This window comes from Chiloscyllium plagiosum, chromosome 26, assembly GCF_004010195.1.
Source record: "Chiloscyllium plagiosum isolate BGI_BamShark_2017 chromosome 26, ASM401019v2, whole genome shotgun sequence".
Lineage (NCBI taxonomy): Eukaryota > Metazoa > Chordata > Chondrichthyes > Orectolobiformes > Hemiscylliidae > Chiloscyllium > Chiloscyllium plagiosum.
Window position 1 is genome coordinate 21,361,088 of NC_057735.1, and position 17,418 is coordinate 21,378,505.

A 17,418-nucleotide genomic window follows, 5' to 3' on the forward strand; every position below is an offset into this window, starting at 1 on the left:
GTCCTGACACCAACAGCCCTGGATGTCTCTAGATTTCAAAGTTTCAAAACAGAAAAAGATAGAAATAACTGGTGCGTCTGGCAGCATTTACAGAGAGACAAACAATAGCTAACATGTCAAGTCATGATCTGTCACCAGAACAACATAGCATAATGTGGCTTCAAAGGTTTTTGAGTACTGTATTGGAGACTTCAATGTTGGAAGTGGAAACAAGGAGAAGTGTCCTGCATCAACAGAAAGGCCTCCAGAGTGGTAATGGGAGCAGGTTCCTGAGGAGGTCAATGTCAGAAATCCAAGTCCTGAAGACCTGGGTGCAATGCTGCAAGAAGTCCCCATGGCCTACAAGTAGCCAAGGCCAATGAATGCATTGTCAACTGTATCAAGCCCACTAGCAGAGTGAGGCACTGCTCAATTCACCACTTACTAACCACTCTGTCAGTCATAACTTATACTTCACATCCATGTTTCACCTCATATTACAAACTGTAGGCAGCCTCACAGTCACATCTCACAGCTTTCTCGCTATAACTAGTCAAGCATGACAGACAACATCCAAACAGCGCACTGCACATTCACAAGCAAAGTTCCTTCTCACTTGTAAAACAAGTTGGGACACAACCAAAGGCAACAGGAGCAAACTGGAGTGAAACAAGCACATTTGCTTATCCTAACTCTATGGTGGAGACGGAGCTCCCCATTATTGAAATATCCATTAATGAGCCATGGTCAGTGCTCGGGTTGAAACCACTGAAGATCTCATATTCTCTAATCTTGCATTCTGCTCAGACTTAGAAGCTGCAGGTGAGTTTACACCATTTAAAATTTCCTCTCCGCCACACACCATAAACATACCATTGAATTTCTCCTTAGAGGGGCCAGGCAGTAGAGAAGCAATAAGGTGGTGATGATGAAGCTGCACATTCATTTGATTTCGTACTCCCCCTCCATCTCGGACCCTGTACGATCTGAGAGGATAGCAGAGGTGAGAACTGCACTTAGTGCAACTCTGCATATGGACAGTCTGCAACTTGGTTGGAGGTGGGGACATGGGTGGTTGAGAACAGTACAGATGCCAGGTCATCAGAAGGGAGGTCAAGTTCTGCTGGGTGGAAAACTACAAAAGATGTGCTTCAAGCATTGGGGAACATTTGCTTAATGTTAAGAAGTGTTCCAGCACTAATTTAAGAGTGCTTTGCATAGAGTTTGGAACCCACCTTCTCAGCATGAATTAGTGACCAAGCGCATCCACACTTTTAGACATAACCATGATGCAGTGTCTAATGGCTGATGTTGCAACTCAATCTTAATACAAGCCTGGTCCTACTGAGGTTGCAGCAGGGGGCAGATTTCAATGATAATGGACAGAATTTTTCCATTTTCCATTAGTGTTTTACTGACTGAGAAAGTCATGGCATCTCGTGAGCTTTAGTTCATAGTGACTTCTCTGATGCAAATTTCTGAAAATCACCTCAGTAATTATGCTGAACTCTGGGGCAGACTTCTCCAGGAAATCGAATGCTCCATCTGGGACCCAACATTTTATATATGTAACCGAGCTGCACAATTTCAGATGCTGCAAGCCAGAAAAAGTCCCTGACGTTATGGTGCTCCAGCCTCTACATTCAGAGGAACACTTCCTCCCTGCTTTCCAAACAGCAATGCAGATGTCTTGTGAGATGGGTGGGGGAAGAGTGCCATCCTTCCTCCTGTGGACCGCCAGAGGCGGCCATACCATCAGGTTATACTAGTCTGGACCAATCCTAAGTCCACATTAAGCAAGATGTCCGGCAGTGTAAGAAAAAAGTCAACAATCTTTTGGGTTCAGTGCTCTCTACCAAGACAAGCTGCCAGTCTCTCCCCTTGCACCAAAACATAACACAAGCCACCGTACAGTATTCAGCAACCTGTAACTAAGTACTGAAGAGCTAGTGAAGTAAGAAAGCATTGCAAGACACTGAGGCTGTCTGACTGAAATCAGCAAATGTACACAAAGGAGAAAGTGAGGTCTGCAGATGCTGGAGATCAAAGTTGAAACTTTATTGCTGGAACAGCACAGCAGGTCAGGCAGCATCCAGGGAACAGGAGATTCGACGTTTCGGGCACAGGCCCTTCTTCAGGAATGAGAAGGGCCTGTGCCCGAAACGTCGAATCTCCTGTTCCCTGGATGCTGCCTGACCTGCTGTGCTGTTCCAGCAATAAAGTTTCAACCAAAATGTACACAAAAGAAAGCAATAATGCAGACAGGGACGAGCAGTCTACAACTATGTGCAAAGTGAATGAGTGTTATGAAAACAAGTCAAGAACTGTCAGAGAACTCCTGCGCAGGTGCATAAGTTGCATCTGTGCCTCTGCATGCAAACTAATCAGGCAAAATCATGCAATGCCTGGGCGTCTTAGCTTCAACAATCGAAGAGCTGAGAGAGTTGGTCTGAGAACAACAGTCTTGAGCTCCTTATCTAAGGAAAATATACTAGCATTGGAGACAGTCCAAAGACGGTTCCTCAGTTGAATCAGGGTATGAAGGGGCAATTTTAAGACGACAGGTTAAATAGTCTATGCCTAATGCATTAGAATTAAGAATGAGAGGTGGCCTTATTGTAATATTCAAGATTTGTAAAGGACTTAACAAGATGGATGCAGAAAGGTAGTTGCCTCTTGTGGGAGAGTCTATGACAAGCAGGCATAATCTTAGATTGAGGAGTTACCCTTTTAAGGCAAAGATAAGGAGTAATTTCTTTTCTCAATGAATGACTGGAGTTCTTTACCACAGAGATGCTGAGGTTGAATCGTTAAGTAATTCGAAGCTGAAAAGGATAGACTTTTAATCAAGTGGGGGCCACAGGGTGGCATGGTAGCACAGTGGTTAGCATTGTTTCCTCTCAGCACCAGGCACCCAGATCCAATTCCAACTTTGGCTAACCGTCTGTGTGGAGTTTACACATTTGCCCAATGCCAGAGAGTTACCACCAGGCACTCTAAATTCCTCCCATGGTCTAAAGATGTGCAGGTTACGTGGACTGAGCATAGTAAATGTGAGGTTATGGGGATGGCGGGAGGATCGGTGCAGATAATGGGCTGAATGGCCTCTTCTGCACTGTAGGAATTCTATGATTAATCAATAATGAAATCAAGAATTACAGGGAAAAGGCAGGGCTGCTGAATGCGTTCTTGGTTCAGAGAGTAGAAAATTGAATTATTGGGCTCAAATCAATCTTGAATGCCGTTTTAAGCATCAATCTACTATTGTTCACTATGGACACCGGTTGGACTTGACAGCACACACAGCATGCAGGGGAAAAAACAAATCTCAATTTCACACCCGACTGGGTGTTTAATTCTACTATTCAGGCAGCCCTGGCAGCTAAGTTGCAGTGCTTTAACTCCATCTACTGAGTGCAGAAGGTTTCACATCTTTAGAAAATATGAATTTTGTGAACAAGAATGTTAAATAGACTAACATCATACATAAAGCACCAAGTTAACAGGCGGATATAGCAAATAGGTATGAAGGCAAATAAAATATTGATCTTCAGTGTGAGGGATATTAACTATAAAAGTAAAGACTTGTTATAATTGCATAAAGTATTGGCGAGACCTCACTTAAATGATATATGATTGGTCTCAAGGAAGGATAACTTGTATTGGTTTGCTAAGTTGATTAATGGGATGATGGGGTTGGCCTGAGATGGTAAAGAGATGGTCATTGGAGTTACACAAATGCCAGATAATGTTACTTGCCACTTTTCAGCCTGTGGAAATGCAAGAATATTTTCCCACAAAGGTGAAGAATTGAACTAAAAATTCTCAGAGAACCCTGAATAATAGGGAATCTGCAGGGATCAGGTAAGCAAAAAGGGAAACTAGATCCTGACAGCTTAGAACACCAGAAGCTCTATGGACTATTGAAAGTGCAGAGGGTTAAGTTAAAACAAAATAAATTAGATAAGCAAAGAGCAGGAACAAAAAAAGAGGTAAAATAAAGGAAAATATCAAAGCATTTTATGAATATTAGTACAAGATAGACAAGGAAAGAGTGGGGCTCATCAGGCAAATATCAAATTGTGGATGGAGATTGTAGGGTATATGACACTCATTTTCAAATTGTCTTTAGATGCAAGAGAGGTGCCAGAGGACTGTAAGACTGCTGCGATGCCAGTAGGAGTGTGGTAGGGTTAAACCAAGGAATCATAAGCTGGTGAGTTGGAAAACACCTGCAGGACAGAATTAATCTCCGTTTTAAGAAGGAAGGGTTAATCAAGCATAGTCAACATAGCTTTGTCAGGGAAAATCATGTCTGAAATGTTTGAGTTTCTAAGGTGGTGACACAATGTGGATGAGTATTGTGCTGTGGATGCAGTATATACAGATGTTTGGTAAGGATTTTCACAAGGTCTTGCATAGGAAGCTTTTAAGGTGGTAAGAATCGATGGGATCCAGGGCAATTTGACAAATTGGATCTAATTGGTTTTGTGACAAGAGACTGAGGGTAATGGTTGAAGGTTTGATAAAATGTTCTCAGGTGACAAAACTTGGTAGTATAAGTAGGGAAGAAAGCCTTAGATCAATGGTTCCCAACGTTTTCAGTAACACGACACACTTTTATGAGGCAAACAATTCCAGAGCACATCCACTTTTATCAGCTGAATTGACCACTCATAAATGTCACATTTACTATGGTTACAGTTTCACTGGACAGGGTTGCAATGTCATGCATGCAATAAGCTAAAGGAGGATCAAATGGATGAATGCTTCACATTTCATAGAGACATTTCCAAAATCTGCTCAGCCAAACTATTTCTAATTGTTCACAACTCTAAAATCTGTTCCACATGTATTCAACCATTACACAATTGGAATTAAAAGGATTAGATCAAAACAAAGTAGATTGCAATTTACCGAGTGGGAAACCTGGATCTGCTGACGTGTGCAGCTTTATTGATCTGGGGAGGTATTGTTGAGAGGGCCACCATAAAGGTTGCTCCATTAATGAATACTCCCATCAGTTGTTAGCTTGTTTGCTTCATTTTGACTTTTAAAAAAATTACTGTTGCTTTGTCATTAGTTTAAAGTATCACAAGATCTTTGTGTCTTTTTGCATTTAGAATGTTGCTTCATTTTAGAATCACAAGACCAATATCTCACTCTTAATTTCATCATTAAATTTCTTAAATTATAGCATAATTTTGGTTTATATTATTTCAGAGCATAGAATCCCTAGTGTGGGAGCAGGTCATTTGGCCCATCAAGTCTGCACTGACCCTCTCAAGAGCATCTTCCGACCTCATCCCTGTATCCCTACATTTCCCACGGCTAATCCACCTAACCAGCCCATCTTTGGACTGTGGCAGGAAACCAGAACACATAAAAAACACACACAGACATGGGGAGAATATATAAACTCCACACCATCACCCCAGGCTGGAATCAAACCCTGGCGCTTTGAGGCACTGAGCCACTGTGCCACCCAGTCAAACAACTTCCTTACCTTTGCACAAAATGTCATGGCATATCTGAACAGTTTACACAGTACACTGGTACATTGGTTCAAAATCACTGTCTTAGGTTACAGAACAATATAATGGGCTGAACAATGGCAAATGCAAATGAATTGAATTGAATGGAAAAGCCTTAACTTTCCTATTCATAACATTTTCCAAAGTCAAAGGAATGACTGAAATTCAGACCTTACTAACACAGGTATAGTTCACATTCTTTTAGCCAGCACGTACAGGTAAATTTAAGAGGAATGTGCTTTAAATAAAAACAGAAAATACTTGCAACAGTTGTGAAATGCCATGTTAGTGCTGGGATGGGGAATTACCATTACTGTCAGACCAACAATCAGATCTGGATATGTGGCGGGGTTGGGGGGGGGGGGGGGGGGGGGGGGGGGGGGGGGGGGGGGGGGATCTAAAACATTAGCACTTTCTTTTCTTTCCTCTGTCAATATGATTCGAGTCATAGGTTATCCTTCAGCCTCCAACGCTCCACGGAAAACAGCCCCAGCCTATTCAGCCTCTCCCTATAGCTCAAATTCTCCATCCCTGGCAACATCCTGGTAAATCTTTTCTGAACCCTTTCAAGTTTCACAACATTCTTCCGATGGGAAGACAAGAATTGCATGCAATATTCCAGAAGTGGCCTAACCAACAACCTGTACAGTCACAACGTAACCTCCCAACTTCTATATTCAATGCTTTGAGCAATAAAGGAAAACATACCAAATGCCTCCTTCACTATCCTGTCTACCTGCGGCTCCACTTTCAAGGTACTATGAACCTGCACTCCAAGGTCTCTTTGTTCAGCAGCACTTCATAAGTACCGCTAAGTTATAGGTCCTGCTAAGATTTGCTTTGCCAAAATGCAGCACCTCACATTTATCTAAATTAAACTCCATCTGCCACCTCCAAGTCCACTGGCATATCTGATCAAAATTCCATTATAATCTGAGGTAACCTTCTCCACTAACCACTACACTTCCAATTTTGGTGTCATCTGCAAATTTATTAACGATACCTCCTATGTTCATATCCAAACCATTTATATAAATGACGAAAAGTAGTGGAGCCAGCACTGAACCTTGTGGCACTCCACTGGTCACAGGCCTCCAGTCTGACAAACAACCCTCCACCAACAGTCTTCTACCTTCAAGCCAGTTCTGTATCCAAATAGCTAGTTCTCCCTGTATTCCATGAGTATTTCCAGTATTTTGTTTTCAACTTTATTATAAAGTAGCATAGCAGTAAATGTGGCTAACTTCATTCCTTTGCCTGTGAAAGCTTTTAGAAGCTATTCCATTTTAGTCTTGACTCCCAGCTTAAAGTCCTGCAATTTCTCCTTTTCAAGTATACATACAATTCACATTTTGAAAGTGCTTATTAAATCAATTTCACTGCCTATACAAGCAGTGTACTTAAATCACAACGCTCTGGATTTTAATAAACTCCCTGCATCCTCATGCCTTTCGTAGTAAACCTTAAATCTTTCTCTTCTGCTTAACATAACTTTTGCATTCATCTTCAGTTATTGGCTTCCCAAAACTCCAACAGCGCCAACTAAGTAAGGTTGCAATTCGATGGCCAGATTTTCCCTTGTATTTTAGTACTGTACCAAGAATTACTCTGCATTATACAGAAAGTGTGTTCAACATACAATGACAACACCAAACTTCCATTACATTTTGCATAACACATCTCCATATTGGATTAATGTTGCACATGCACAATGACCTTGATTCCCCGAAAGACCAAGCGTGCCAGTAGAATGCAATTGTGCAAGAGTGATCCTCTCTGTAATAAAGTAGTTATTATATTAAAAGTCTTAATTATATTCATGCTCCAACAAAATTTAAGCTGCAATAGGGTAAAAGAGGGATTTTTAAAAAAAGACTAAAGTGAAGTTATATTATATTTTGCATGCTAATTTTAGAATTACTATTAGACATGTCAGCTCTCAAAGCCAATTACTCAGTTATATGGTAATCAATTCTAAGCACCTTATTGCACTTATTTCCTGTATTTCAGATGCAGACAATGCCTAAAGACAACAACAACATTCATTTCAATTACAGTAAGTCATTTGTAAAACCATCCACAATTTAGTCATAGAATTTGGCATTTGTTGTGGATTAGAAGTTTGAACAGGATCAAATATTTTAGAAATGAAGTTTCAATGCTAAGCTATATTCTGATTTAAAAACGTTATGCATTTTTCATTTCAGTTCAGTAGTAGACATTTTAGTGGTAAAGATATTGCATTAGCTTTAAATGGGTCATTAAAATATATTTCACACCTTGTATTCTTCTATTTTCAGAGTTGTTCAGCATGTTCACAACACTGGATCAAAGAATCTTCATATTCTCCTCAGTAGGTGAATTATGTTGCAGATTCCCAAAAGGCTAAGCTAATACAACACAGTTTGTACATCTGTGGAACTGCATCCAAGTTGTAATTTGAAAGTATGAAATGTGATTTATTTTGATTCATCCTATTGATGACCAGGCTACATGGTATCAAGGTCAGAGGATTAATGTGTTAAAAGGTTTTAATTCCTGCCACTGAGTTGATACAAATAAACCTCATTAGGAAGAGTACTAGCATTGTTATCTTGGGTCCAAGCACAGTGAAATATTATCATTCTGTACTGTACATATACTGTATTGAATGTATATCCCTTACACTTCAACAAAAAGTTCTTATTCATCTATAGTGTCTTAATTCTTGTGATGAACTAGTTAAAATCTGAATGTTTCTATGTATATGCCATGTTTTAATTAGATGTAAAGACTTGATGCTGCTTTGAATTGTCACAAATGAAAAATCTCACCAACACCATTTTTGAACAAAGATTTATAGGCTGCTTTCATAGGAAAGAGAGATTTCTTTGCTAATCTATTCAGTGGGTGGCCCACACTTATTTTAATTAGAATAAACTACATTTCTCCTCTGCTCAGCACTTCTCAAAAGCATATCTTAATGACAGCTGCTGCTGAGCTCAAATACGGTGATTTGTTGAAGCAACAAGTCAAATAACCTAATGCCAATTTGCATTGTAAATCTGAATGCTAACATTCATATGGGTGGCAGACATCAACTCTTCAAAGCAAGCTCTAGCTTTGGAAACATTTCAAAATATCCTAACTAGATTTTAGGCTTGAAAATGTTGCGAGTAAGATCAGTATTATTGCAGAGTTCTTTGCCACACAGCACAACAGAAATTGTTGGGTATGGAAATGGGTAGCCGCAACTTCACAGAAATGCTCCTAATCCAAAATTAGTGTTTTATACACACATGAACATTCCTTTCTAGCTTGCAATTAAATATCTTGTTCTACTTGCCCAAATAAAAGAACACTATTCCTCATTCACGTCAAATTATTTTACTGTACTAGTCATATATATAATTGAATGACAATCCACCAGCAAAAGAAATTGAGTCAATTTGTAATTTATTGTACTGAACAATTTTATTGCTTGGTAATTCCTTAGAGTGGTAAAACTAATCCTTTCATGGTTTGACATTTTGATCAGCTCAGATGACCATTCCTCTAAATATGCCAGTTATCCTAGAGTTTTAAGCATACAGGTGTGTTTGCACTTCAGTGATTAAAACATTACCACAAAATAATAGGTGCATCAACCAAGCTATTTTACCCTCATAGATATTTATTTCTCGAAAGACAATTGTTTCTTTATTGAAAAGGCTCTCCTACCAGCAGTTGAGGGGGAATGCCATAGACCTTAAACAAAATGTGGATTAGTAACTGCATTTTTCTAGTATATATTCTGTCTTATGCAGTCAGTGACCTACAATAAGCACAGTAGTATTCCTAAATGCTTTGGAATTTAAAACAGATCTTATTCTCTTTTACATTGGTCCCTAGCAACTCAACAATAACAATTAGAGAAAACCAAAACTTGTATGTAACTCTATTGACCATTTAAGATAACCTCTTTTGATCAGCTGCCTTGTATTTTGGGCGCACAATCTAAATAACGTTATATAAAATAGAACTGGGAAAACATGAATATTTTAGTATTTATGTTTTTAATTAAGTCATTTGTTTTTGTAAAAAAGAATTTATAAAAAGCAGTGGTTTGGATAACAAATCAAAAATAAAAACAACTTTCAGGAGCCCAGAAAATACAGAAGACTAGTTCAAACAGTGAAATCCATCTTGAAATCCTTACTCCAAAATGGAAAATATTAAAGTCTCAGTAGTAACACAAATGCTGAATCAAGCCTTCGCTATTAAAATATAGCACAAAATTCAGTTAAAGAAATTGTCCTGTAACTTCTTAAAAGTTGCAAAGTTTTAGAAATAAAGTGTACAAGCCTTGCAACAACTTGAAATTATGTTGATAATGTAATTGGTACTCATTAGAACAGTGTTGCATTATTCCACAAACTGACAAATCTTATTTAAAACAGCAGAAATTTAATGGGCAGACTCTTCTCTGGACATGGCAAGGAGAAATAATTGGGGAACTTAGCCTTGGAGACACACTCCCTTCTTGTCCTCTTACCAATTAAGCTAGAGTCAGAAGAGGGGACTTCTGACACATCACTAATTAAAGCCCTTTAGTCTATTAGCAGCCAAGTAAAGTTGTCAACCTCTAATTCCCTAACTGATAACTAGGGCAATCTGCCGGTCTGGTTTAGGGAGGATTCCAAGTGTCAGGGCACAAGCACAAATGCATGGCAAGCTCTTATCTCCAGCCTTGCCACAAGAAAAACAGCTTGTTGCATGTCAAACTAGAGTAAACGTTGTAAGCTATCAGCCTCCAACTGGATAGCAGCTTTCGGCAATACAGGATACTGGTGGTTAAGGCCTACAAGAGTGGAAAATGTAACTTACCAGTTAACAAGCTGATTGGCACCCAATTGATAGAGATTTGTCCATTTTGGAGGTAACTGATTAGTCAATAACAACTGCATTTACTCCCAAAAAGGGGAAGTCAGAGACAATATCAATTAAGGCTCAGTCATCACACCAACAGCAGCATGAAATTTCTCTCTAAAATGGTATACATTTCTACATAAATGGAAGTAATTAATCCTGAACCATATCCTGTGCAATATAAAATAAAGCCACATTGTACATAATGTTAGCTTCTGATTTCAGAGATGAATATTTATTTTACGTGGGGGGTTAAAGAAAATAATTTGTACACAAAAAATTAATCACATTGAATATTTGCGAAGAATTACAGTATCAAATGTTGACTTGAGCATCTTTCATCATTCTTACAAACAAAGTACTGAAGGAACAGCATAACAGCACCAGCCAGATGAACAAAAGGTGTGTTCCGTTTGCTTCCTCCTGGGCCACTTCCATGATAACGTGAAATTCAACTCCACAGCGATGCACAGAGTGAAAGGATCGTCCTGGGTAGAAACAGCTTATCAAATAAACTTAAATCTGTTTACAGAGTGCTCCTAACTCCCAGTTTAAACTCCCAATGCAGATTTAAAAACCCCTCAGTCTACCAGTAGTACATCACGCAAAGCACGAGTCAGGAGAGAGAGTTTTCACTTAAATAAGAGAAACATAGAATGAAAGCAGCAAAAACACAGTATTGATGCTGGGGCTGTTGCTTTGTAGGAATTGGTCCTGGAGGAAAGAAAATATATGCTGCAGATATAGAGCAATTCTCCTCCCCACCCCTGTCCAAAATTGCCATAAGGAGACAAATTCCTGACCTTGCATGCACAAATATAAAGCTGAGTCTTGGGAAAGTGAATTTAATGATTTTATTAATTGCTTGTTTGCTAAAGTTTTAATGAACTGAGGAATATTAGAATTATGGCAACTTTGATATTTAGAGAAAACATTATGCAAAATATGCGAATATGGAATAGTGAATACTACATTTCAGGGCTACATAAAACATCATTCAATCAATTTTAACTAAACACCTAAGATGCTTCAATGGCTTCTAAAAACAACAGAAAATGCTGGAAATACTCGTCAGGTCTGGCAGAATCTGTGTAAAGTTTTTACTAGGGTTTAGACACCACCCAAATGTTCTGTAATGCTGTAACACCAACACCCAACCACAGACTTAGTGTTGAAGAGAATACCTTCCTTGTTGGAAAAGGGCACATGGAAATAGTCAAACCTAAACGAGTATCAAAACACATCCAAATCGCTGAATACTTCAATAAAGAATTGTGTGTGTCACCTTTGTGATTATAGTCCAGAGGTTACAAAGGCAAATTGTTGCAGCAGTACTGATTGAAGTTGCAGGTTAGAATAATGTGGAAATTCTAACCTAGCTGACTTTGGCAGAAAACCCAGAAAATTGGATGCCTTAGAGTTGGGAGATTTCAGACAGTTATTACTCAAGTTTAGAGCTTAAAACTAGCTCTAGCTACTAAACTGAAACCTGACTCACCACAGAAAAAAAGCAACCCTGGCAGAATCTGATAGCAGTAACAGCACCCTCCCATATCTCCACTTAAGCCTTTGATCAAATTCAAGCTCGCATCCACTTACCTGACACCCTGCCCACCAGTCTAACCATACACTTGCCATCTTTCAGTAGCTTTCAAACGTGGGGGCAGGACCTTTACATTTCAGAATACAACACAGTGAAACAAAGGCATCTTGGTTCCATACTAATCCAGTCCACTCCTGTTGTGAATTTCTCTCTGCTGCTTCAGAAGAGAAGGCTCCCAAGGCCAGGAAACTCCAATGAATAATTCATTTAAAGGCGTGTCTATTTTTCAATGTCCCATAGGAATCAAAAATAAGGTTTCAAATCACAGTTGGAAAATCTAGGCCTATGTATTAACTACTAGTTCACTTTGTCCTCATAAGGGCATGGAGAAGAGAAAGAGTGAACTGACATTGCACTAGCATGCAATTTAATTGCTATTAGTTTTTTTGCAGGCAAATGTGTGTATTTTGTATGGCAAGATTTTATTAGTAACCACAAAATGTACGACACATTTATCTTTGGATAGAAGTCGGTTGTGGAAGCAAAGATGAACAAAAACACCAAGAAAACTTCCTATTTACTTTTTGAACAGTGACAAGTCCAGCAGAATGATTAAAATCAAGGCTATGATCCTTTTCAACAACTGATACAAGAGACAGAACTTCCAACAAAGCAGCACTTCCCCAAAATTGCACTAAACCACCAATTGAGAATTGTGCTTAAGAAAAATTGTAGACTCTGAACAAACATCAGACTCAGGCAAGAATATTCCTGTCAGGTGGAGTTCTGTACAATGGTCTTGGTGACAAAAATTAGATTTATGTCCATTAGGATCTCTCAAATCTATACACTCAGACATGGACTCAAACATGAAGATTATCTCTTCCTTCTGTTCTTGCCAGCACTTCCAGGGAAGATTACAAAATTACAGTTTATTGATGTTTATCATCTAACAGGAACAAAGGTCTTACATTCAGTTTTAAAACTTTGAGTGCAAGACCAAATAAATCTTCAATTCAAATCCTGAATGCCCAAATCAACAAAGATGTGTAACAGGAATGAAACAGCCATGAGCTATTAAAGCTATTGAAACCATTAGTGCAGTATTACTGTTGAATTAAATGCAAGTGTAAATAGCCATGTTAAAATGCATGCTTTTGGCACTGTAATCAAAGTCACGAGTTACTGAACAAGAAGCACGTAAAGCAAATCCATTTATTTCTACACTTTAATATCTTCTTGCACCCATGGTTTAGGCAAACCAATGTTGCTGCATATGAAAAATAATGCAAAATCACAGCTTTATTCCAATTTTTACTCCTTGTGAGTTCACATTATTTTGCAATTTTAACATATGGAATTCTGCAGCTAAAGTATGCTTTGTTACATTTCAACTCCACAACCAACTCCACTGTTCTTTATCTACAAGATAAAGACTCAAAAAGTAAAAATTTTTCCAAGTTTTGGAATTCCATACATGACAATGGTAATTTGAAATAAAAAAGACTTGTTTGATCCAGGCTGCATTGAGCATTGTATACGCTACCAGTAGACATGCTTGTGACTGTCAATTCATCTCCAACTCTAAGATGATTGGAAAATTGGGCAGGGGTGGAATTGTAACAGCACAGTCCTCCTGTCTTAAAGGTGTAGAATATTACTTAAACTACTTGGAACCATTGCCATTGGTGGGATTCTTTGGTCATACTTGTGCCATTGTTAAATCTTGTATAAGATCTATGGCAAACTCTATTCTACAACAATTTACAGGCACAACTGTTGTTTTGGGGGAAAATTGTGCAAGAAAAACTTGAATTGCACCTGACCTATTTTATATTAAAACCTACACAGTTGGATTCTTACTGTAAGCAGGAATTTGCCTTCCTGCAGGAGTCTATAAAATACCATTGCTATTCAACTTAAATGTCAGATGCTTTATATTAGAATTGCTGTTCCAAAATAAGAGGCAAAAGGTTACTGTGCTTTATACAAATTATACTGGGACAATATATAAAACATCTTTAGCAGAATATTTGAGAAAATTAATAAACTATCCTAAACGAAGTAAAGATCAGAGCTGTAAAAGTTTGACTTTTGATATACCATTTTAAGGCTCACTTGGTAGTAAAGCCATACGTAATACTGCCCTGCTATATAAGGATACATGTCACAAAAGAGTAGGACTTATTCCTAGACTTTAGATATACTACATATTCATTAAACTCAAATCTCATCAAAAACAAGTCAAGGTTATCTAACTGCTTTGGTCAAATATGACTAATTCACATGTTCCAAAGCACATTCTCCAAGAAGAGAGAAAAAGAAAATCACTTTTCCTGCAGACTTTGGATATAGCACTAACTGAAACCAGACTGTAGTGAACTCTTAACAGTCCAAAGTATTTTAATTTCTTTAGAAAGGTAGAACTTTACTGGAGTGTTGGTATGTCCTTCCTTCTGGCACTGGTTGAGAATCACTTCCTTCAAAAATAGAGAAAATACAATTTCTTTCCATGTACAATATTCACATAAATCATATGCAAAAAGATCACTTTATTTTTTGAAATATAGTCTGTTTAGGTAAACAAGCCACATTGCAATGCAGTAGAACACGACCAAATTAATGATTAATTCCAGTTGGTTTTTCTGGACTATGCAGTGAAGCAAATTTTAAAAACATTTTCTGGACAGATACTACACGAAACACAAAATGGAGAAACCTTCATTAGAAAACAGTAATATTTAAATACAATGTTATCATTTCTAAGATCTGCAGTAAATATAAACACAGACGGGACAAATGGAAAGGATCAATTTCCTACTATATAACTTATAGTTTTTCCAATAATAAACTCGAGATTTCAAGTACTTATAAGTACTTTGGAACTTCAACAGTCACTGACAGAATGTTTCTTCTAAAGTGCTGTTCTAGGAATGGCAGTTGGGAAGCTGGTACATATGGATATATCTTAAACACTCAACTGCATGAGTTACTCAGCCATCAATCTACCAGAAAAAACATGGTCGAAAGGCCACTGCTCAGCCTGGATCTTAAAACAGGCTGACTTGAAAGCATGCAGACTGGCCACAAGTCATTCCAAAGCAAAAGCAGTTAATTTACTAAGATACCTTAATCTCCAATTCAATGGTCAATGTCCTATGTGTAAAACATAGCTAGCTATCTCTTTGGTACGAGTATAAGATTTCAACTGGCCTCTAGTTCCATATATGCGGATATTTGTAGATTTTACAGTTCCTTGGCAAAAGACTTGGGAGTAAATTTTGAACTACTCATTTATACTCGCACTCATCATACGTGTTATGAACAGCACAACTGGTGAAGGTAGACTAAATTACTGTTCATTAGCAGCTAACAATCTGCAACTATTAATGACGATACATATTTCTTTGTAATCCAAACCCCTGCATAATCCCTTTTCCTGTATATTTTTTCAACTAAATGTGTAAAATTTGACTAAAGATTGGAGGAGTCTATACAGATATATTTGTATCTGTAAGACAATGAACCAGGTGCCACACTAAGTTATGGACAGAACAAATATGGATTTGGTTGCTATGAATTAAGCCAAGGGTGTCGGAGACATTCTGCCGCAGTAGCACGTTTCTCTGGTATTAGTTCCAGCATAGGTAACAGGAACTCTGTGAATGTTGCAGCTTCTTCCTGTGGCCATTCATACTTTTCCAGCAGCACTTCATACAGTCCCCAAGGTTTCAGTTTAGTGATGTGCCTCAGCTCACCTAAAGATATAAACATTTTGATTAGCGTCTTAATCACTTGAGGACGACGAGCTGAACTACAAAATATTATTAATTGGTTCTTCCCAATTTTTTAAACTTTCATTTCCATACTTGCCCATATCTCAAATTGTACAAGTACAGCCTAGAGGAGGGTCCATTTGGTCTGGGCTACAGAGCTCTTTGAAGCAGTCAGCATAACTATGACACACAACTTCAAGAACAGTGTAAAACACTCAACAAAAGGACGGTCCATTGAAACAGTCAAAACCTCAGCAAGAAATTCCCACCTGTCCCTCACTCAGGACAAAATGTACCAAATTAGATTATCAGGCTAAGAAGATCACCAAAAAGAACTAACAATTCTAAAGCGAGAGAGTGTTTATGCAGTAAATATTAGAGGACTGCGTACTGTCTGCTAGCAGGAGGGCGGCAGTGGGAAGGGGAATCATTGTAAGGGTTTAATGACACGATAGGAACAGGGAGAGGTGAAGGTGCTGGAGGTGGTGAGTGTGTTACAGAGAGTGGTCAGGTCCTGAATGGTGTTGCAAAGCCAGTACGAATGCTGCATCTCGAGGGGTTTGCAGAGGAAGGGAGGGTTGAATGAGGGAGGTTGAATTCAACGAGGGAGGTTGAATGTCTTGTGAGGAGGAGGAAGGAGGCTTACATAAGGTTGAGGAAACAAGGTTCAGACAGAGCGTAGGATCAAGGATAACCCCAAGGCATTTTATGCGTATGTGAGAAACCTGAGAATGACGAGAACGGGGGTAGGTCCGATCAAGGACAGTAGTGGGAGACTGTGTATTGAGTTGGAAAAGATAGGAGAGGTCTTGAATGAGTACTTTTCTTCAGTATTTACAAATGAGAGGGACCGTATTGTTGAGAAGAATATAAAACAGACTGGTAAGCCAGAGGAGATACTTGTTAGGAAGGAAGATGTGTTGGGCATTTTGAAAAACTTGAGGATAGACAAGTCGCCCGGGCCTGACAGGATATATCCTAGGATTATATGGGAAGCAAGAGAGGAAATTGCAGAACCGTTGGCAATGATCTTTTCATTTTCACTGTCAATGGGGGTGGTGCCAGGGGACTGGAGAGTGGCGAATGTTGTGCCCCTGTTCAAAAAAGGGAATAGGGATAACCCCGGGAATTACAGGCCAGTTAGTCTTACTTCGGTGGTAGGCAAAGTAATGGAAAGGGTACTGAGGGATAGGATTTATGAGTATCTGGAAAGACACTGCTTGATTAGGGACAGCCAGCACGGATTTGTGAGGGGTAGGTCTTGCCTTACAAGTCTTATTGAATTCTTTGAGGAGGTGACCAAGCATGTGGATGAGGGCACAGCAGTGGATGTAGTATATATGGATTTTAGTAAGGCATTTGATAAGGCTCCCCATCGTAGACTTATGCGGAAAGTCAGGAGGCATGGGATAGAGGGAACTTTGACCAGTTGGATAGAGAACTGGCTAACCGGTCGAAGTCAGAGAGTGGTGGTAGATGGTAAATATTCAGCCTGGAGCCCAGTTACAAGTGGAGTTCTGTAAGGATCAGTTCTGGGTCCTCTACTGTTTGTAATCTTTATTAATGACTTGGAAGAGGGAGTCGAAGGGTGGGTCAGTAAGTTTGCAGACGATACGAAGATTGGTGGAGTTGTGGATAGTGAGGAGGGCTGTTGTCGGCTGCAAAGGGACTTAGATATGATGCAGAGCTGGGCAGAGGA

The 17,418-nt window shown here is 39.0% G+C and overlaps 2 protein-coding genes across 3 annotated transcripts in view; one reads left to right on the top strand and one right to left on the bottom strand.

Annotated features, from left to right (window-relative positions):
- LOC122563188 (LHFPL tetraspan subfamily member 5 protein-like) overlaps window positions 1-7,891 on the top strand; it is a 177,263-nt gene extending 169,372 nt beyond the window's left edge. Inside the window, exons 3-4 of the mRNA XM_043716711.1 lie at window positions 7,524-7,569; window positions 7,814-7,891. Of these exons, the coding sequence (XP_043572646.1) occupies window positions 7,524-7,540 (17 nt within the window). The 3' untranslated portion in view covers window positions 7,541-7,569; window positions 7,814-7,891. The remainder of the gene's footprint in view (window positions 1-7,523; window positions 7,570-7,813) is intronic.
- A 6,584-nt stretch (window positions 7,892-14,475) lies between these two features.
- LOC122563186 (SRSF protein kinase 1-like) overlaps window positions 14,476-17,418 on the bottom strand; it is an 85,828-nt gene continuing 82,885 nt past the window's right edge. For both annotated transcript variants that reach the window (XM_043716709.1, XM_043716710.1), the window contains one exon: window positions 14,476-15,701. In XM_043716709.1, the coding sequence (XP_043572644.1) occupies window positions 15,517-15,701 (185 nt within the window). In that variant the 3' untranslated portion in view covers window positions 14,476-15,516. The remainder of the gene's footprint in view (window positions 15,702-17,418) is intronic.